Source organism: Somniosus microcephalus, chromosome 33 (genome assembly GCF_052327205.1).
Source record: "Somniosus microcephalus isolate GS21.2 chromosome 33, FLI_Smic_1.0, whole genome shotgun sequence".
Lineage (NCBI taxonomy): Eukaryota > Metazoa > Chordata > Chondrichthyes > Squaliformes > Somniosidae > Somniosus > Somniosus microcephalus.
In genome coordinates this window covers 6,638,743-6,663,411 of record NC_141019.1, presented here as the reverse complement: position 1 = coordinate 6,663,411, position 24,669 = coordinate 6,638,743, and the positions used below count along the sequence as shown (strand labels likewise).

The window sequence follows — 24,669 nt, the reverse complement described above, 5'->3', positions numbered from 1 at the left end:
GGGCCCTTCCCTTGGGAATCGCTCCTCCATCACACACTGGGAGGGCAGAGGTGGGCACAAGGGGCTGGATTTTCCCCTCTGAAGACTGCTGGGGTGGGATGCAAGTAGGAGTCATTTAAAGGCAGTAGTTTGATCAATGGGTTCAGATGTCAGGTTTGTTACGGCCATCTGATCCTTCTGACGAGATTATAGCCGGAAATCACTCCATCGATCTGCTTCATTATAATTAACACAAAGAGACACACAGAGATAGACACAAACACACAGATAGACACAAACACACAGAGATAGACACAGACGCACAGAGATAGACACAGACACACAGAGATAGACACAAACACACAGAGATAGACACAGACACACAGAGATAGACACAAACACAGAGGTAGACACAAACACACAGAGATAGACACAGACACACAGAGATAGACTAAAACACAGAGATAGACTAAAACACAGAGATAGACACAGACACAAACAGAGATAGACACAGACACACAGAGATAGACACAAACACACAGAGATAGACACAGACACACAGAGATAGACACAGACACATAGAGATAGACACAAACACACAAACACACAGATAGACACAGACACACAGAGATAGACACAAACACACAGAGATAGACACAAACACACAGAGATAGACACAAACACACAGAGATAGACACAAACACACAGAGATAGACACAAACGCACAGAGATAAACACAGACGCACAGAGATAGACACAAACACAGAGATAGACACAAACACACAGAGATAGACCAAACACACAGAGATAGACACAAACACATAGAGATAGACACAAACACAGAGATAGACACAAACACAAAGAGATAGACACAGACACACAGAGATAGACACAGACACACAGAGATAGACACAAACACAGAGATAGACACAAACACAGAGATAGACACAAACACAGAGATAGACACAAACACACAGAGATAGACACAGACACACAGAGATAGACACAGACACAGAGATAGACACAGACACAGAGATAGACACAAACACAGAGATAGACACAAACACACAGAGATAGACACAGACACAGAGATAGACACAGACACAGAGATAGACACAAACACAGAGATAGACACAAACACAGAGATAGACACAAACACAGAGATAGACACAAACACACAGAGATAGACACAGACACACAGAGATAGACACAGACACAGAGATAGACACAAACACAGAGATAGACACAAACACACAGAGATAGACACAAACACACAGAGATAGACACAAACACAGAGACAGACACAAACACAGAGACAGACACAAACACACAGAGATAGACACAGACACACAGAGATAGACACAAACACATAGAGATAGACACAAACACATAGAGATAGACACAAACACACAGATTGACACAAACACACAGAGATAGACACAAACACACAGAGATAGACACAAACACACACAGATAGACACAGACACACAGAGATAGACACAAACACACAGAGATAGACACAAACACAGAGATAGACACAAACACACAGAGATAGACACAGACACACAGAGATAGACACAAACACACAGAGATAGACACAAACACAGAGATAGACACAAACACACAGAGATAGACACAGACACACAGAGATAGACACAGACACACAGAGATAGACACAAACACACAGAGATAGACACAAACACACAGAGATAGACACAAACACAGAGAGATAGACACAGACACACAGAGATAGACACAAACACAGAGATAGACACAGACACACAGAGATAGACACAAACACACAGAGATAGACACAAACACAGAGAGATAGACACAGACACACAGAGACAGACACAACCACACAGAGATAGACACAAACACACAGAGATAGACACAGACACACAGAGATAGACACAAACACAGAGATAGACACAAACACACAGAGATAGACACAAACACACAGAGATAGACACAAACACACAGAGATAGACACAGACACACACAGATAGACACAAACACACAGACATAGACACAAACACACAGAGATAGACACAAACACACAGATAGACACAAACACACAGAGATAGACACAAACACACAGAGATAGACACAAACACAGAGATAGACACAGACACACAGAGATAGACACAAACACACAGAGATAGACACAAACACAGAGAGATAGACACAGACACACAGAGACAGACACAAACACAGAGATAGACACAAACACACAGAGATAGACACAAACACACAGAGATAGACACAGACACACAGAGATAGACACAGACACACAGAGGTAGACACAGACACATAGAGATAGACACAAACACACAGAGATAGACACAGACACACACAGATAGACACAAACACACAGACATAGACACAAACACACAGAGATAGACACAAACACACAGATAGACACAAACACACAGAGATAGACACAAACACACAGAGATAGACACAAACACATAGAGATAGACACAGACACACAGAGATAGACACAAACACACAGAGATAGACACAAACACAGAGAGATAGACACAGACACACAGAGACAGACACAAACACAGAGATAGACACAAACACACAGAGATAGACACAAACACACAGAGATAGACACAGACACACAGAGATAGACACAGACACACAGAGGTAGACACAGACACACAGAGATAGACACAGACACACAGAGGTAGACACAGACACACAGAGATAGACACAAACACACAGAGATAGACACAAACACAGAGATGGACACAGACACACAGAGATAGACACAGACACACAGAGATAGACACAAACACACAGAGATAGACACAAACACACAGAGATAGACACAAACACACAGAGATAGACACAAACACAAAGAGATAGACACAAACACAAAGAGATAGACACAAACACACAGAGATAGACACAAACACACAGAGATAGACACAGACACACAGAGATAGACACAAACACATAGAGATAGACACAAACACACAGAGATAGACACAGACACACAGAGATAGACACAAACACACAGAGATAGACACAAACACACAGAGATAGACACAGACACACAGGGATAGACACAAACACACAGAGAGATAGACACAAACACACAGATAGACACAAACACACAGAGATAGACACAAACACACAGAGATAGACACAAACACACAGAGATAGACACAGACACACAGAGATAGACAAAAACACAGAGATAGACACAAACACACAGAGATAGACACAGACACACAGAGATAGACACAGACACACAGAGATAGACTAAAACACAGAGATAGACTAAAACACAGAGATAGACACAGACACAAACAGAGATAGACACAGACACACAGAGATAGACACAAACACATAGAGATAGACACAGACACACAGAGATAGACACAAACACACAGAGATAGACACAAACACACAGAGATAGACACAGCCACACAGAGATAGACACAAACACACAGAGATAGACACAAACACACAGAGATAGACACAAACACACAGAGATAGACACAAACACACAGATAGACACAAACACACAGAGATAGACACAAACACACAGAGATAGACACAAACAGAGATAGACACAGACACACAGGGATAGACACAAACACACAGAGAGATAGACACAAACACACAGATAGACACAAACACACAGAGATAGACACAAACACAGAGATAGACACAGACACAAACAGAGATAGACACAGACACACAGAGATAGACACAAACACACAGAGATAGACACAAACACACAGAGATAGACACAAACACACAGAGATAGACACAGCCACACAGAGATAGACACAGACACACAGAGATAGACACAGACACACAGAGATAGACACAGACACACAGAGATAGACACAGACACACAGAGATAGACACAGACACACAGAGATAGACACAGACACACAGAGATAGACACAAACAGAGATAGACACAAACACACAGAGATAGACACAGACACACAGAGATAGACACAAACACACAGAGATAGACACAAACACACAGAGATAGACACAAACACACAGAGATAGACACAAACACACAGAGATAGACACAAACACAAAGAGATAGACACAAACACACAGAGATAGACACAAACACACAGAGATAGACACAGACACACAGAGATAGACACAAACACACAGATAGACACAAACACACAGAGATAGACACAGACACACAGAGATAGACACAAACACACAGAGATAGACACAAACACACAGAGATAGACACAAACACACAGAGATAGACACAGACACACAGAGATAGACACAAACACAAAGAGATAGACACAAACACAAAGAGATAGACACAAACACACAGAGATAGACACAGACACACAGAGATAGACACAAACACACAGATAGACACAAACACACAGAGATAGACACAGACACACAGAGATAGACACAGACACACAGAGATAGACACAAACACACAGAGATAGACACAAACACACAGAGATAGACACAAACACACAGATAGACACAAACACACAGATAGACACAAACACACAGAGATAGACACAAACACACAGAGATAGACACAGACACACAGAGATAGACACAGACACACAGAGATAGACACAAACACACAGAGATAGACACAAACACACAGAGATAGACACAAACAGAGTGAAAGACACAAACACACAGAGATAGACACAAACACACAGAGATAGACACAAACACAGAGAGATAGACACAGACACACAGAGATAGACACAGACACACAGAGATAGACACAAACACACAGAGATAGACACAAACACACAGAGATAGACACAAACACAAAGAGATAGACACAAACACACAGATAGACACAAACACACAGAGATAGACACAGACACACAGAGATAGACACAGACACACAGAGATAGACACAGACACACAGAGATAGACACAAACACAAAGAGATGGACACAAACACACAGACACACAGAGATAGACACAAACAGAGATAGACACAGACACACAGAGATAGACACAGACACACAGAGATAGACACAAACACATAGAGATAGGCACAAACACACAGAGATGGACACAAACACACAGAGATAGACACAGACACACAGAGATAGACACAAACACACAGAGATAGACACAGACACACAGAGATAGACACAGACACAGAGATAGACACAAACACACAGAGATAGACACACACTCTCAGACACACACACAGATACACACACAGATACAGACACTCTCAGACACATATTATATGAGTGTATATTTATACACACAGGGATATATCTGTTTATGCACTGTATGGATAGATCTGCGTTAATGTGTTCAACCATAAATGTTTTTTTTGGTGCTTTGGCAACATAAGATGTACCTTGTCATGCCAATAAAGCAATTTGAATTGAATTGAATTGAATTACAGACACACAGATAGACACACTCTCAGATACACACACAGATACACACACAGATACAGACACACACACACAGATACAGACACACACTCTCAGACACAGACACAGATATAGACACACACTCTCAGACACACACACAGATACAGACACACACAGATGCAGACACACAGATACAGACACAGATACAGACACACTCTCAGACACAGACACACACTCTCAGACACACACAGATACAGACACACACTCTCAGATACACACAGATACAGACACACAGATAGACACACACAGATACAGACACACACTCTCAGACACACACTCTCAGACACAGATACAGACACACACTCTCAGACACACAGATACAGACACACAGATACAGACACACACTCTGATACACACAGATACAGACGCACAGATACAGACACACAGATAGACACACACAGATACAGACACACACTCTCAGACACACACAGATACAGACACACACTTTGAGACACACACAGATACAGACACACACTCTCAGACACACACAGATACAGACACACAGATACAGACACACACTCTCAGATACACACAGATACAGACACACAGATATAGACACACACTCTCAGACACACACACAGATACAGACACACATATACAGACACACACTCTCAGATACACACAGATACACATATACAGACACACACTCTCAGATACACACAGATACAGACACACACACTCAGACACACACACAGATACAGACACACAGATACAGACACACACTCTCAGACACACACACACAGATACAGACACACTGATAAGACACTCTCAGACACACACACAGATACAGACACACACTCTCAGACACACACTCTCAGACACACACACAGATACAGACACACAGATAGACACTCTCAGACACACACAGATACAGACACACACACTCAGACACACACAGATACAGACACACACTCTCGGATACACACAGATACAGACACAGACATACACTCTCAGACACACACACAGATACAGACACACACACAGATACAGACACACTGATAAGACACTCTCAGACACACACACAGATACAGACACACACACTCAGACACACACAGATACACACAGATAGACATACACTCTCAGACACACACACAGATACAGACACACACACTCAGACACACACAGATACAGACACACAGATACAGACACACACTCTCAGACACACACACAGATACAGACACACACTCTCAGACACACACAGATACAGACACACAGATAGACACTCTCAGACACACAGATACAGACACACACTCTCAGACACACACATAGATAGACACACAGATACAGACGCACACTCTCAGATACACACAGATACAGACACACAGACATACACTCTCAGACACACACACGGAGAGGAGAGAAATCAGAGAAAAGCAGAGAGGAAAAACCCCTTCTTAGTTCTGAAACATACGAACACACAAAAACATCGGACAGGAGAAGACCAGTTGCTCCATCTAGCCTGTCCCATACAGTTCTGATGCCTTGTACATCATGTCAAGATCCTCCTTACCTCCCAGGTTCCATGTAGTCTCGGGGGGAAGAGGCGAAAAATCAGATCAAAAAACCCAGGGCCAATTAGGGGCAAAGTTTCCCTCTGATCCCTCCAGGTGATCGAAACTAGTCCAGGAGACTACATTGACAATGACTTGTGTTATTTGGTACCTCTCGTATGATGTGATCTCCACCCCAGCTCTCTCTTGAAGGTACACAGTGAATCGGCACTCACCACACAAGCCAACAACTTATTCCATAAACATGCTGATCTGTGCCACAGCCATAAAACAATCTGCAGCTAGAATCATAGAATTGTACCATACAGATGGAGGCCATTCGGCCCATTGTCCCTGTGGCCTCTCTCTGAAAGAGCTATTCCCTAAGCCCCAGTCCCCTGCCCTTTCCCCATACCCTTTATTTTATTTTTTTCAAATATTTATCCATTCCCTTTTAAAAGCTATTATAGTTTCTGCTTCCACAACTGTTTGTGGTTGGTCATTCTATATCAAAACAATCCTCGATGTAAAAAATCTCTCCTAACCTCTCTCTTTGCTTTTTTGGAAATGATTTTAAATTTACACCCTCGGGTTACCGACTCACTGACCAGTGGAAATAGTTTTCCCCATTTATCTCATCAAAAATACTGTATCATTTTGAAGCCCTCTATCGGATCTCCTCTCAACCCTGTCTGCTCCAGTGAAAAGATGCCCAGAGTCTTTGGTTTCTCCTCATAACTAGAGCCTCTCATCCCTGGAGTCATCTCAGTGAATCTCTTCTGCACCTTCTCCATGGCCTTGACATCCTTCCAAAAATAAGGCACCAAAACTGGACCCAATATTATACTGTGGCCTGACCAATGATTTGTACAGGTTTGGCATTACCTCCTTGTTTCTGTACTCTATAGCCCTCTTTCTAACACCTAGGATCCCAGATGCTTTTAAACAGCTTCATCAACTTGTCCCCCCACTTTTAAAGATTTATTTATCCGAATCACTAAGTCTCTCTGCTCCTCTTTTCCCTTTAAAGTTTGACCATTTAGTGTATATTTCCTCTTATTCTTCCACCCAAAATATATCACCTCACATTTCTCCACGCTACATTTCATCTGACATCTACCTGCCCAATCTACTAACCTGTTCATGTCCTCCTGAGGTCACCGACTACCCTCTTCACAGTTCACCACACTCCCTACTCTTGTGTCATCTGCAAATGTTGACACTGTGCCCCTATACCCAAGTCCAGATCATTTCTATATACTGGAAGAGCAATGGTCCCAACACTGATCACTGGTGGACATCACTGTTTACATCCGCCTCCTTCAAAAAAAAACTATTAACCAGAACTCTCTGCTCAACTAACTTCTGATCCATGCTGCCACAGCCTCTTTAATACCACGAACATTCATTTTATCAACAAGTCTTCCACATGGCCCTTTATCAAATGCCCTTCGAAAATCCATATACACAACCCCCCCTACATTTCCTTTATCACTACACTCCATGATTTCCTCCAAGGACTCCATTAAATTGGTCAGACACAATGTGCCTTTTACAAATCCATGCTGGCTGTCCTTAATTAACCCGCATCTTTCTAGGTGGGTAGTGATTTTACCCTGTATTATGTCCTCAAGAAGCTTACCCATTACCAAGGCAAAGTCCTCATTTAGTATCTCCACCATCCTCCACAAGTTCATTTCCATCCTCCTCTCTAATCAGCCCGACCCTTTCTTTAACTATTGTTTTATCGATGCATAAAGTCTTTGCTTGTTTCCCTCTGTTATCTGCCAGTCTCTCTTCATACTTTCTCGTAGTCTTTCTAATATCCTTGTTTTACTTCCCCTCTATTTTTTATATTCCATTTGATCTCTTTTGCCATATTATCCCGAGATCTGTCGTCTGCCTTTTTAAAGTCTCATAGAATGATACAGCACAGAAGGAGGCCATTCGGCCCATCGTGTCTGCACTGACTCTTTGGTAGGGCTCTCCGATTAGTCCCACTGCCCCGGCTCTTTCCCCAGAGCCCTGCAAATTTTTGCACTTCAACGATACTGCGCACTATACGCTACCACCTAAGGCAAATTTTTATCCCTTTATACACTGTGCAACGCAGTATCAAATTCATGATTGCTGACACTTGTATACAGTGTTTGTCACCTAAGTGCAATGCACAACTTGCCAAAGTTGTGACCGATTCATAAAATGCACCTACGGAATGGCTGCACTGTGTTTTCCACATTATTCGGAACAAGTTAAGTGAGCACAGTAAGCCCAAGAAATGCAGCCATGCCCAGTCGGATGTCACTGAATACATATCGGCACTAATTGTTGCCAAGATTTCAATATCCTCACTTGATACCAGATACTCACCACTTCAGCTGACACCAAGGAGGCTCCTGTACCAAGTGGCACTTAAGGTGTTTTTATGCTACCCAGTAACAAGAATTTACCACCGCCAAATGAATATTGGCACAGTGGCATCATTGATGGTGACGAGCACTGAATATCCTCTAAACTGAGGGCAAACTATAATGGATCCCCCTAAGGAATAAACTATTGGCCTAACATTATTGTGATCTCTTCAGATAGGAATATCTCCGCTCAAGAGATTTCCGCTCCATAGCTTTCAGACTATTTTCTTATAGGGATATTCTAAATACAGCATAAAACAAAATGTAAATATCCTCCCACCGCAAGGTAATTAGGGAATTAGTGCTTCTACCACCCTTTCAGGCAGTGCATTCAAATGTCCTTCAGGGAAGGAAATCTGTCGTCCTTACCCGGTCTGGCCTATATGTGACTCCAGACCCACAGCAATGTGGTTGACTGGGGGAAGGCCGATTTTAATATGATAAGGCAGGATCTGGCCAAAGTGGACTGGGAGCAGCTACTTATAGGAAAATCCACATCAAAACAGTGAGAGACTTTCAGAAGGGAAATAGAGAGAGTACAACGCCAACATGTTCCTGTAAAGGTCAAGGGTGGGACCAACAAGCAAAGGGAACCTTGGATGACAAGGGATATACAAAAATGCATTAGGAATAAAAGGGGGGCTTTTGGCAGTTACAAAAGACTAAAGACGGAAGAAGCCCTAGAGGAGTATAAAAAGTGCAGGGGCGTACTTAAAAAAGAAATTAGGAGGGCGAGGAGGGGCCATGAAATAACACTGGCGAACAAAATAAAGGAAAATCCTAAGATGTTTTATAAGTATGTTAAGGGCAAGAGGATAACCAGGGAAAGGGTAGGGCCCATTCGGGACCAAAGTGGCAATCTGTGTGTAGAGCCAGATGAGGTAGGCGGGGTTTTAAATGAATTTTTTGCATCTGTGTTCACTATGGAGAAAGACGATGCAGACATAGAAATCGGGCAAGGGGACTGTGACATACTTGAACATATTAGCATCGAGAGGGAGGAGGTGCTAGCGGTTTTAGCAGGCCAAAAAGTGGATAAATCCCCAGGCCCGGACGAGATGTATCCCAGGCTGCTGTGGGAGGCAAAGGAGGAGATTGCAGGGGCTCTGACACAAATTTTCAGAACCTCTCTGGCCACAGGGGATGTACCAGAGGACTGGAGAACAGCTAACGTAGTACCATTATTCAAGAAGGGTAGCAGGGATAAACCAGGGAATTACAGGCCAGTGAGCCTAACATCTGTGGTAGGGAAATTATTGGAAAAAATTCTGAGGGACAAAATTAGTCTCCACTTGGAGAGGCAAGGATTAATCGGGGATAGTCAGCATGGCTTTGTCAAGGGTAAATCATGTCTGACAAATCTGATTGAATTTTTCGAGGGGGTGACTAGGGGGGTGGATGAGGGAAATGCTGTGGATGTGGTTTACATGGACTTCAGTAAAGCTTTTGACAAAGTCCCGCATAGGAGACTGGTCAAGAAGGTAAGAGCCCATGGGATCCAGGGTGCCTTGGCGCGTTGGATCCTCAACTGGCTGAGTGGCAGGAGGCAGAGGGTGATGGTCGAAGGTTGCTTTTGTGACTGGAAGCCTGTGTCCAGTGGGGTACCTCAGGGATCGGTGCTGGGTCCCTTGTTGTTTGTGATCTACATAAATGATTTGGATGAGAATGTAAAAGGTATGATCAGTAAGTTCGCAGATGACACGAAAATTGGTGGGGTGGTAAATTGCGAGGAGGAAAGCCTCAGGCTACAGGACGATATAAACGGGTTGGTCAGATGGGCGGAAAAGTGGCAAATGGAATTTAACCCTGAAAAGTGCGAGGTGATGCATTTTGGACTTACAAATAAGGCAAGGGAATACACAATGAGTGGTAGGACCCTAGGAAGTACAGAGGGTCAGAGGGACCTTGGTGTACATGTACATAGATCCCTGAAGGCAGCGGAACAGGTAGATAAGGTGGTTAAAAAGGCATATGGGATACTTGCCTTCATTAGCCGAGGCATAGAATATAAGAGCAGGGAGGTTATGATGGAGCTGTACAAAATGCTGGTGAGGCCACAGCTGGAGTACTGTGTGCAGTTCTGGTCGCCTCACTATAGGAAGGATGTGATTGCTTTGGAGAGGGTGCAGAGAAGATTCACCAGGATGTTACCTGGGATGGAGCGCCTCAGCTATGAAGAGAGGCTGGACAGGCTGGGGTTGTTTTCCTTGGAGCAAAGAAGGCTGAGGGGGGACCTGATTGAGGTGTACAAAATGATGAGGGGCACAAAATGATGAGGGGCATAGATAGGGTAGATAAAGAGGAACTTTTCCCCTTAGTAGGGGGGTCAATAACAAGGGGGCATAGATTCAGGGTAAGGGGCAGGAGATTTAGAGGGGATTTGAGGAGGAACTTCTTCACCCAGAGGGTGGTTGGAATGTGGAACTCAATGCCTGAAAGGGTGGTAGAGGCAGGAACCCTCACAACATTCAAGAAGCATTTGGATGAGCACTTGAAATGCCATTGCATACAAGGCTATGGACCAAATGCTGGAAAATGGGATTAGACTGAACAGGGATGGATGGGCGGCGCAGACACGATGGGCCGAAGGGCCTCTTTCTGTGCTGTAAAACTCTATGACTATGACTCTATGACTATGACTCTATGACTCTTAACTGCCCTCTGAAATAGCTCAGTTGTAACTGCTACGAAACTTAATAAGAATAAAACCAGAGGGACCACTTGGCATCGACCTCGGCACCGGCTACGGACACGAGAACAGCACACCCAGCCCAGTCGAACCTGCAAAGTCCTCCTCACCAACATCTGGGGACTTGTGCCAAAATTGGGAGAGCTGTCCCACAGACTAGTCAAGCAACAGCCTGACATAGTCATACTTACAGAATCATACCTTTCAGCCAATGCCCCAGACTCCTCCATCACCATCCCTGGGTATGTCCTGCCCCACCGGCAGGACAGACCCACCAGGGCTGGTGGCACAGAGGTATACAGTCAGGAAGGAGTGGCCCTGGGAGTCCTCAACATTGACTCCGGACCCCATGAAGTCTCAAGGCTTCAGGTCAAGCATGGGCAAGGAAACCTCCTGCTGATTACCACCTACCGCCCTCCCTCAGCTGATGAATCAGTACTCCTCCATGTTGAACACCACTTGGAAGAAGCACTGAGAGTAGCAAGGGCACAGAATGTACTCTGGGTCCGGGACTTCAATGTCCATCACCAAGAGTGGCTCGGTAGCACCAATACTGGCCGAGCTGGTCGAGTCCTGAAGGACATAACTGCCAGTCTGGGCCTGCGACAGGTGGTGAGAGAACTAACACAAGGGAAAAACCTACTTGACCTCGTCCTCACCAATCTACCTGTCGCAGATGCATCTGTCCATGACAGCATTGGTAGCAGTGACCACCGCACAGTCATTGTGGAGACAAAGTCCCATTTTCACACTGAGGACACCCTCCATCATGTTGTGTGGCACTACCACCGTGCTAAATGGGATAGATTCAGAACAGATCTAGCATCTCAAAACTGGGCATTCATGAGGCGCTGTGGGCAGAATTGTATTCCACCACAATCTGTAACCTCATGGCCCGGCATATCCATCACTCTACCGTTACCATCAAGCCAGGGGACCAACCCTGGTTCAATAAGGAGTGTAGAAGAGCATGCCAGGAGCAGCACCAGGTGTAACTAAAACCACTTGCCTGGATGAGTGCAGCTCCAACAACACTCAAGAAGCTCGACACCATCCAGGACAAAGTAGCCTGCTTGATTGGCACCCCATCCACCACCTTAAACATTCATTCCCTCCACCACCGGTGCACCGTGGCTGCAGTGTGTACCATCTACAAGATGCACTGCAGCAACGCGCCAAGGCTTCTTCGGCAGCACCTCCCCAACCCGCGACCTCTTCCACCTAGAAGGACAAGGGCAGCAGGTGCATGGGAACACCACCACCTCCAAGTTCCCCTCCAAGTCACACACCATCCTGACTTAGAAGTATATCGCCGATCCTTCATCGTCGCTGGGTCAAAATCCTGGAACTCCCTCCCTAACAGCACTGTGGGAGCACCTTCACCACACGGACTGCAGCGGTTCAGGAAGGCGGCTCACCACCACCTTCTCGAGGGCAATTAGGGATGGGCAATAAATGCCGGCCTTGCCAGCGACGCCCACATCCCATGAACGAATAAAAATAGAATTCCAGATCATAACACGCTGTGTAAAAAAAATTCACCTCATCTCCCCCTGGTACTTTTGCCAATGACCTTACATATCAGTTTGACTGCAGTGCAAGCTACAATATGATCGCGGCCAAGCAGTTGGGATATCTGTGCAAGTATCACCTTTAAGAGACACACCGGATTGAAGTAATTCACAGCAAGACTGTCCTAAGCCTCCAGGGTGCGAATTGGTGAACCCAAAGAATGGTACAAAACACCACACAGGAGATGCAGTCATCCCAAACACCACCAACATACTTGGCAGCAAAGCAGGGCAACAAATGGAACTAGTCAAGGACTAGTGTGCAGATTACTCAGGCCACAAACAGCCAGCTTCAAGGCCCAGGAGGCTGCTCATCTTTGATCAGTTTAGCGAAGAATATCCAGGTGTCTTTTCTAGATCAGCCTGGCTCAGCAGTAAGTTTAGAACTAGCTATACACGTAAAGAATGGTCAGGCCTCTCTTCCCCCCCCACGGAAATTTTAGATTTTTGACATGGTTTGGTAAATTTTCCAGTGTTTTGGAGTACACATTCTTTAAATATACATAAATACTTTCTGATGGATACACACACACCATACAGTTAAAGACAAAAAGTGGGCTCCCCGGATGGCGAAGTGATTTTCTCCAGTAAGTAGCTGAGCCATACAAACCAGGAAGGCCAACCATCCTGTGGTCAGCCCACCACACCAACAAGACTCCATGTGCAAACAAATACTGACTGGCAGCTAACCTAACTCTATCTTTTCACACTTTATAGTCATGCCCTCTAGTCTTCTCCTTATCTACTCAAATAACCTATCCACCTAAACGGAAACCATTCCCTTCAGCATTTTAAAAACCTCAATGATATCCCCTGAAACTCTCCACTTCGCCAATGGGGAAAAAACAGTTCCCTGAGCCGGTCTTGATTACTAAGAGCCCCAAGACTAGGGTTCATTTTGGTTGCAATCCTCTGGACCTTCTATACATCCTCAACATCCCTTGCCATTTGAGGGGAGCAAAACTGGACTATTCCAGATATGACTGTACAAGGCCTTGTATAGGTAAGCATTGTATCTCTAGATTTATATTGAACTGTCCCTAGCTATATAACCTAACCCACTCTTAACTTTCCCGATTGTCTCGTGACACTGGTCATGGACCTTTAATGTTTTGTCTAGATTCCTAAAACACTACCTCTGTATAGACTGAGGAATTATCTATATATGTATACAGCACCAGTCATTGTGAGAGTTGGGAGTGAGTGAGCTAGCAAAGGCTCCTGTAAATAAAGTGTTCTTTGGAAATACAGATTCTGACTTCTCCTTGACTATATAAAGAACCAGAGGAAAACATGGGCCATTCCAAAGTAGATAAAACACTATTCCTTCTGCATTGTGACACCAGCAGCACTGTGGACAATTTCAGGTAGCTATCATTTTCTGTTTGCTGGACAATGGGAGGGGGAGGTCGTAGAAAATTAGTTTTTAAACATTTAAGCTGCAGCAGAAGTAACTAGGTGACTTTCAACAGTCCCTTGTGCACATGGCACCATCTAGTGGTGTCAGGGTCTACTGCCACGTCACTGATAGTTAGAGACAGTGTGCCAGTCAAAACCTCTGACTTTGCTAATATTAGCAAAAATATAGACATGAGCTGTGATATGTAAGTAAAGGGCTATTATTAGACATCCTATCCTTGTTCCAGCACAGCTCTGTTCTCGAATCGCTCGAAAAATGGATTAACAAGCACTCATAAAAAGTTAGCAAAAAAGCCAATTCTCTTGAGGCCTTGATAAAGGTCGTGCTTCGTCCTGGCGGCAGTCCAGATGCGACGAAGGGGCTTGTGTCCCCCCATGGCTGGAAGAGCTATACTGGCACTAGCTTTGTTCCTAGAAGGTCAAAGGGTAGAGGCCAGACAAGTAGTCAGTCATAAAAACAGAAAATGCTGGAAACACTCAGCAGGTCAGGCAGCATCTGTGGAGAGAGAAACAGAGTTAACGTTTCAGGTCGATGACCCTTCGTCAGAACTGAAACGTTAACTCTGTTTCTCTCTCTACAGATGCTGCCTGACCTGCTGAGTGTTTCCAGCATTTTCTGTTTTTATTTCAGATTTCCAGCATCCGCAGTATTTTCCTTTTGTGTTGAAGTCGTCAGTCATGCTCGGGCGAGGCTGGTGACCACCCCAGTCCAACCTGCTCAAATTTAGAGTTACAGGAGAAAGCAGACCCCCCAGCTACAGCAGTGTCCCATGCTGTACCGTAAAGCAAAGATCCACTTATGCTCATGGATTGCATTTCAAAGTTTGCCAACCATTTTGCCTTTGCTTGCCATTGGAGCATGAACTGACGGATGAGTGGAAATGACTCAATCCAAACCACTTTCACTCAAATCCATTCCTGCACAGGTGTTGTCCCTCTGTTGGGTGAGACGAGGAAACCGATGCTGTGTGGCAATGGGCGAGTGAAGTAGCGGGCTTGGAGTTGCTGGGCCCCATAGCTGCGGACCTGCATGTAGGTCAGTCTGGGGCTCTGGCCACTTAGTGTTGAATGTTTGAGGCTGCAACTTCATTCAGCAGCATTCTGGAGGGCCGTGCAGCCCCATTTAGGGTTTACACTGCCCACCACACATGGAGGGGGGGGGGGGGGTCATAAAAAAACCACAATCAACCTTTTAACGAACAGCTAACCAAGGTTCATAGGCTAACTTTTACACTAAGGTAGCACAACAGTAAGTTAAGAAAGAGAACCATGCATTGACTTCATGGAACATCAGAACTCTTTCGAAGCCTGCTGACCACCTAAATGTAGTTATGAAAAATACAGTTTTAAATGTCCAAAAGGTTTTGGAGCTGTATTGCACCAAGCCACCAGATACAAGGGACTCCATGGTAGGATACAACCACATAAGAAGCACATTTCAAGGGTCAGTTTGATGTTGAGTTGGTACAGAAGAAGCAGTGTTGTTATTTTTGACTTCAAGAATAGTGGTCTGTATTTGCTGCAAATATACGGTTTGTCTTTAAGGTTGATTTACCTGTTTAATGTTCAATAAACCTGCAGTGTAGGTTATAGTCTAAGCCAAGGTTTAATATGATGTTATTCTTCTGCCTGCTGCAGTCAATGAGATCATGTGGCGATGAGTGCCCAAGTGCAGTATTATGGCCTTTCACAGTTCAACAGAGGACATCAAAGGTATTGATTGGACAATATAAGGGACATCCACCATCCCTATTGTTGATGCGTATTAGTACCTGTGGATGTCAGCTTCAACCTCGACAAACCTCCAGGATTGAGCGGAGAAGGGACCAAGGGCACTTTGACCTTTCTGACCTTTCTGCCATGACAGCAAAATCCCAATCCGAGTTAAGCTTGTGGTGGATGAGCCCTGTCTAAACAGTTCTTCTCCATGGGTCAGAACTCCTAGGCATCGATGCTAGCTGCTCTGAAAACTCGATGCTTGATGTGAATAATCACAAATCACGTTATGGAGGCCCGTACACTGCAAATATGTAATTAAACATTTTCCTCAGTACAGTATTTTGTTGAAAAATCAGGCAATATATGAAAAAAAATGCTAGGTAGAATTTTTGAAGTGCTGGGGTCGCATGTGCGCAGAAAGAAGTTTTCCAACAGTGCTGAGCAGCATGAGTAAAAGGGTCTTTTCTATGCCACTCAGCACTGTGGGTAATAGGGCCCTCAATAGGTGCAAGATTGTGATCTTCATATAGGAGGAGACTCCAGGTAAATAAAGGGGAGTTGGTAGGTCATCTCAAATCTCTTGTCAGGGTACATTTACACTGCATACAGCAATGGGAATCTGATCGCGGACGTGGCTCTGTGCTTACACACCAACTTTCACATTTCAACAGGAAATGCAATGCTAAAGTTTGTGTGTAAGCGCACCGTCAATGTTAACTTCAGGCACAAGTTATATAGTCAGCACAGCAGCTGATATTTAACAGGAAAACTGGTGATAGAGGACCAATGTTTCATTTAGGTGCAGTAGTTGCATGAATGGACGATATATATCCCACATGTTAATGGCCCATTTCCTGCACAAATGATATATCGCTCCAATGGGATACCAGTGTTAGCCTTTATGCTGCAAGTGAAACTCCCTTTGCGAATCCCTCCAATCTGACTTCCACCCTTCGTGTTGCTGCACTGAGATGATCTTGGTCAAAGTCTTGAATGTCATCCTCTGTGACCATGATCATGGTACATTATCCTTCCTCATCCTCAACATCTCCACAGCATATCATCTGGTCAACCATCCTCCTTCATTGCATCTTCTATACTGTTCAGCTCCAGCCCTTGCGTGTTCCCACTCCTACCCGTCCAAGCATAACCAGCGCATCTTCAGCAATGGTTTCTCTTTTCACCCCCGCACCATCACCTCTACATATCAAAGACCTATCCTCGGTCCCTTCCTCATCTACAAGCTGCCTGTCAGTCACATCATCGGCAGGAACGAGGATCAGCTTCTAGATGTATGCCTCTTCACCACTTCTTTCAACCCCACAATCACCTCTGTGCCATCAGACTGCCGGTCATGGATAAGTCACAACTTCCATTAACTGAACGTAGGGAAGACGAAAGCCATGGTTTCCATCCCTGACATAAACTCTACTCCCTTGCTGCTGACTCCATTCACCTCCCCAGCCAATTGCTCAGAATGAAACAGGGCTTGCAAAATTTCGACATCCTATTCAATCCAGTGTTGCGCTTCAAATCCTATATGCTATCCACCATGAGGACCGCTGATCTCCATCTCCACAACATTGTCTACCTACACCCTGACCTCAGCCACCCCGCTACTGAAATCCTAATCCACATTTTGGTCACCTTTAAACTCCATTCTATTACACCTCTTATCTGCCTCTCGTCCTCCACCCTCCAAATCATCCGAAACCTAATTACCAATATCTTATCCCACTCGCCCATCGTCTTTGTCCTCGCTGACCTACACTGGCTCCCTGTTTTCGAACGCCTTCATTTAACCTCATCTTTAAAATCCCTTCACAGCCTCACTCCACCCTATCTCTGCAACCTCCTCCAGCCTTATAGACCCTCTCACACCCCCTGGTCCTCTGACGCTGCCTTTTGTGCATTGCCCCCTCCCTTTGTCCCGCCATTGGTGGCAGGACCTGTAGCTGCCTTGGCTCGACTTTCTGGAACACCTTGCCTAAACCCCTCCGCCCCAGCCACCTTTAACAACCTTCTCAAAACCCACCTTTTCAACCGAGCTTTTGGTCACTTCTCTCCCATGACTCCATGTCCATTTCCCTGTCTATGTCCACCATGAAGTGCCCTGGGGTGGTTTTCTGTCGAAGGCAGGATATAAATGCAAGTTGTTGCTTGCTGTATCTATCCCTTTCAGACAGGTTCCAACATGTTAGCTCACTCTCCTGAAGGTCTAAGCAGTGTCAGCTTGCAAATAAAAGACAACTTAAAACAAAGAAGATATTGAGAGTCTGGACTGGCAGACAAACTTTTATATTTAAAATCAAAAAAACAGGTTAAATAAAATTTGTCGTGACCATACACAGTCAACTGTTTGTGTCACTTAAATAAGCTTCTTCTAATACGTTTGCACAATTATAACAGAAAAAATGCACATGGGTTGTGTGGGTGTGTAAAATGGGAATTTGGGGATAGGGAAAAAACAAACTTTTTTTTCTCCAACTGATCACTAACTTTCCTTAATTATGTCTAAAGTGATATTTGGACAAAACAATGCACTACAGGAACAACGCTGACTTAAAACAAAGCCAATACAGTCATTCAAAGGAGAGAAGAAAAGGGGTTTTTCAAATATCCATTGGCTACTGGGAACTGGCTCTTTCTAGAATGCGAAGATCATAGCTCCTCTTGGCTGTTCGCAGTTTAAACCTGTTTGTTGAATTATTCAGTCTGATAGTTGCATTTTGAGCTGCCATGGTCGAGGGGAACACGGCAACAATAGTATAAAGTGCAGCTAGGTCACCGGCATTCTTTGAGTTCTCTGTCGCTCTGTTACAGTCCCCAGAACCACTGCTGCGTTGCTGAGAGTCTTTGAGCCACTGGATTTTGGCACCAGACATTGAAAGTTGACTGAAAAGTTTGTCTGCTTCAGTGCGGGTGATTCCTTCAGGAAGATCCGTTACCTCTAAAATTCGCCCGACAACTGAAAGAAAGAAAGAGAAACATGCTCAGTGGTTCCAAGAGACATCAATTTCAGCCAGTCACCATGCACCAGTGTGTTAAACTGAAGCTCGGCTCACACACGCATCACCAAGAGCCCAGCTCAGCTTTGCTGTAATGTAGCCGGGCTCAATTTTAACACAGTTCATCCCATTCACAGTACGCAAGATCAAGGATGAGGATGCCATAATTGCGTTCCGTGTAAAATCATTCACAGATGCAGTCCTATTTATTTGATGAGAATTTCAGAGCCCAAATTGTTATTTGACACAAGCTGAACTTGCGCACACCTCAGTTATGCAAGTGCCACGAATCGCTAAATGGCAGAAACTCCAAGTAGTTACTCAAAAAATGGAGCTCAGTCGCGATTGCTAAAAAGAGCATTTCCCTTTTGATGAACGTTACACAACTCCAGAATGGCTGCAAACCTGTTGTGCATGGGCAAAATACTGTACCCAGCAGTCTGAATAGGTGAGCATTCCCTTAATCCAGATAAGTTGCACACTGCGCGCTGTACAGCCACTTCCATTATCTGCTGGGAACACCATTTCAAAATCGACAACTCTAATGCAATCTGTTTGCTAAGCTTTCTGCTGTGGTCTGCCAGATAACCCCTCTGTCGGGGCACTATGATAACCCCATTGCGCATTGTCTCCTGGTATCCCTTCTGCATGACAAGTCGACAGTTAGAAGTTGATTCCCATTTCTGTGTGCACATCAAACTTTAGAGGGACAGCCCGAAGCCACTGTAACTCAATGGTCCTTCCTGCCCAATACCTACGATACAACATAAGCTACAGCATAAACAGTTCTACAAAAAGCTGAAGGAAAAAAAGCACATACCTGTATAGGACCCTGGCAGACTGATGTTGCTCCAGTGCACTGCTGAAATGAACGTAGAAGACATTCACATGCATGTGCATATTGCTGCTAACTTGCCGTCTAAATTCCAGGAGCTTTTTATTAATGTTGTCATTTCTTTCCAATAGTTAATGTCTGGCAGACAAATACTAACACACTAGATGGGTTAGAAGGTCGATTTTCATACGGAGTTATGGCTGAAAGAGCTCGGGGGGTGGGGGGGGGGTAAAAAACCACACACCTTCAGGTACATCGGGACAATAACTTGCTGACACTGCACCTTTCTAGTCTTCCCTCTGCACCAAAACAGACCAGCTAACAGCAGCACACTGTGCAATTCACAAGGCAGCATGCATCAGCCAATGCCAAACTAGGCAAAGTGATTTGGTCACAATTGAGAACGGCTTGCATTAGGATAGATATTGTTAGGTTACCGACCTTTAATATGGGGATTTCTTCAGATGTAGTGCACTCTCCACAAACAAATGTATATGTTATCCAAACAGTGGAAAGTCACACGGCATTGACTGTCCCTTTCAGATTTCTACAGCCACGCAACTTTAGTGAGCGAATCTGCACAAGTTCTCATTTTGGTTTGCACTTCAATTCTTTTGAATAAAGTGGCAGCAGAGGTAGATGTAAAGACATGGCAGATAGACATGCACACAAAGTTTGATAAGCTCCAAGCACTCCAGATCAGACAGAGGAAATGAGCTTTGTACTGTATTGGAGGCTGAGCCAAATCTCAAAGATGAGGATGACCATACCTATGGTAAGTTAACATTCTTCCTCATTCATTCAACCCCCACATAGAAATGTACTGTACCAAAGTAGTACAACAAAGGAACAGAGTGATTTAATTTTGTTAATCCTGCACTATTGTTTTGATTTGACAGCTCAGAATGTGTCAAAGCAAAACAATGAGGCAGGAATAGGTGGGTGGGATTGTGGTATTTGGATGAGGAATGACCCTATAAGGGAGGTAATCTAACTATCTTCTTCATTTAGTGTCCTCCACACATCTGAAGAACATACCAAAGTATTGCCAATTCAGAATGGGGGAAATCCCTGCAAAGGAGTCCTAACAGCTGCCAGGACACATCTGTCAAAGATATTAGCCCAGAATTTGCTGGAGTGGGGCATCTTGCGGTGTGCCCTGTTTGATCATTTATTCCCTTTACCCTTCAAGCTCAAAATGTTTTTGCGCTGCAAAGTCTGAGGTGATAACGGTGAGGTCAACAGGGCATCTGGGACCTTGGTGAACGACGGAAACAACAGATAATCTCCTTAACCAATTACGTTTAAGGATAAAGAATGAAACAGGGGAATGACGAGGAAGAAATCGGGTGAATTAGAGTCAAATTAGGTACAGAAAGAGAAATAAAATGCAAAAGAAACATTGGATTACGAGAGAGAGAAAAATAGACAGAAAGGAAAAGTAAGAATTTTTTTTTTTTTTTTTTTTTAATTTAAATTTTTAAAACCTCTAGGAACAATTTACTACCTGCAGGAATGAGACTCCACAGTTTCAATTATTCCCTTTCAGGACCAGAGATGTTGAGTGGCATTTCAGAAACATAAATTAAGTCATTAAAAGGGTCGTTACGTCGTTAAGTACCAGCCTTAACTTTCTGCAGCGCGTTTAATTTGTTAAATGCAGCAATTTCTTGAAACTCCGAGAGGTTGACGGCAAGCTGCCGTTTTCGCAAAGCTTACGGTGGAGCGGCGCAAACATCCTCGCCACAAATTGCTGGGTTATTTACACTTAAAAATGGCAAGTGCATTAAACTCGGCGTTATTTTGCCAGCAAATTCTGGCCCCATTAATCAATGCCCCGTAAGAACTAACTGCGAATCCATTCCTACCCGGCATACAGTCCACCAGACCAAATATTCATTGAAAGCCCACCGATTCCAAGGTCCATGGATTCTAACCAGCGTCTGCAGAGAGACTGACAACACGAGGAGAAAAGAAACCTTTCGCTGGGGAGAAATCAACTGGTGCAAGTCTTGGAGCTTTACACCACATGTAAGTAGGAGACCACAAAACCTATCAAGTTAGATTCTCCTTCTATGGCGTGTGGAGAATGTGGAATGAAGATTGTACAGTTGGCATTGACAGTTGACACCATACTGTACATAACTACATTGTCCTTGTACAACAGTTGTCGCATTGAGGCAGGTCCCTGATTTTGACCAGGCTGTTGGTAGTGTCATGCAGAAATGAATTTAACTGGAATATCTCATGCAACCATTTTCCATTAAGAACATTTACACACATACAAATTTAAAACACAGTCATTTCTGTGAAAAAAGCCAATAAAAGCTCCAGGAGTCATTATTTAGCCAACTCAGAAATAATGTAAGATCAGTGGCTCCATGAACTAGCATAATACAAGCCTGGTGCCCAAAATTCCCCAGATGGCCAAGTCCATATCTTGGTTTGGAGACTCACCACCAGCAAAGTACTTTCCATAGAGAGGAAGGAAGTACAAGGCTAAAGTGAGGTAACCCAGCAGAGGCTTGCAAATGGGTGAACATTACCCTCTTGTAAGGCAGAGTTAATCCCCCCGACTTTATCTCATTGTGTTTAGAATGCCTTGGTTTACAGTTTAACAGCACACTGTACTAATGTTAAACTATAGAGCCGGTAAGTCTGGAACAACGTGTTCCTTGATGTGTTGGGTTTAGGGTTGCCAGGTCTGGTTGGACGCATTCCCGGAGGTTCCATCACATGACCTCCCCCCTCCAACCACCCTGCCCTGTCAAACAATCCTTTACCCCCTATCTCCAATATTTTTCACAACCAAGAAACAAAAGCGTTCAAACAAAACACATTTGTTTTAATGTTTCAATGATTTTTGTCTCGGATTCCTCCAGGAGATGAATCTTTGATTCCTGGAGACTCCAGGGCAATTTTGGGAGAGTTGGCAACCCGAGTTGGGTTGCATTGAAACAATGTTGCATGGTGTATACAGTAATAATTCCCTTTTACCTCTCCCTCCCTTAGGAAGGGTGAAGCTTTTAGTGAACAGCTTCTAGGAAAAAAACAGGTAAAGGATTCAGGGCAATTGAATTGTTTCACTGGCTCAGACTGGCAGTGGAGCAAGCGTATGCTGAAGCCCATCTTGCAATTGGAGATGCCCCTTGTAGGGGTGGAGCAGATGGGGATCAAAACTCCTTCCATAAGCTTTTAGGCAGGAAATCTGCCTTTTGCTTATCCTGCACATAGATGCAAGTCTGTAAGACAGACTCGCGTCTGAGACAGCCTGATAAGTAGGCCTGCTGAAGGAGGGGCCTTTCCTCACTTCCCTCAGTTATGCAGGTGAGTCTTTGCATTCTTGTCTGTACTTGGTCTGAAAGATGTTAGGGAAGGAAATACCTGTGTGGTTGTTGTAAATAAACTTTATTCAGTTGTTCTAAAAATAAAATATGACTAGTATTATTTGCTTTGGACCATCTGAAATTCAGAACTTTGGATGAAGCAGGCCCTAACTCTATCCCTAATAAACAGATCTCATCCCCATCCACGCTCAGCTGTGGATTGTCATGTAGCAATGGGGTGGGGGATAATTAAAACAATGAATAACTTTATCCTTCCATGCAGCACTAGAAAATATTAGTGAGCAGGTTATTGCACTTGCTGTGCTGTCCCTGGTTTAAATGCGTTAGTCATTGCAGTAAAGTACAGATTTCATTCATGTAACTAATGCTGATTCTGCTGTGCGAAAAAATAGCCATTGCCTTTCCAAATCTGCTCCTCCAGTAAGAGATAAAGCTGATCAAACAAAATGGACTGACAGTGTTTCATGAGTTCCCTTTAATTTAAATTTCCAGTGTGCAGAATCCCACAAAGAACACATCATTGGTACATGTCGATGGAAACAACTGCATACGGGGCACAGTTCATTTTATTGGGAAAAAAGCAGACCGCAATTTTGTATCCAGATTGTCACAGGCACAGCGTATCCCAAAGGCCACAGCTGGTGTGAATTATTCATTGCATTGATCTGGTGACGGTTTTGTTACCAAACAGGTTTATTGCCAAGCCAGTAAGCCCAAGCAAGATAGTACTTGATAGTATAGAGGGATTGAGGACTAAGAAATCTCCT

At 44.1% G+C, this 24,669-nt stretch overlaps 1 protein-coding gene across 14 annotated transcripts in view; it reads right to left on the bottom strand.

Moving 5' to 3' along the window:
* Positions 1–18,978: 18,978 nt before the first annotated feature.
* Positions 18,979–24,669, bottom strand: part of r3hdm2 (R3H domain containing 2) — a 269,089-nt gene continuing 263,398 nt past the window's right edge. For 7 of the 14 annotated variants that reach the window (XM_085972623.1, XM_085972622.1, XM_085972627.1 and 4 more), the window contains 2 exons: positions 20,541–20,582; positions 18,979–19,680 (listed from right to left, as the gene is read on the bottom strand). In XM_085972623.1, the coding sequence (XP_085828749.1) occupies positions 19,340–19,680; positions 20,541–20,582 (383 nt within the window). In that variant the 3' untranslated portion in view covers positions 18,979–19,339. Of the gene's footprint in view, positions 19,681–20,540; positions 20,583–24,669 lie in introns of those variants that run through there. The other 7 variants (XM_085972633.1, XM_085972624.1, XM_085972629.1 and 4 more) reach the window with 3 other exon arrangements.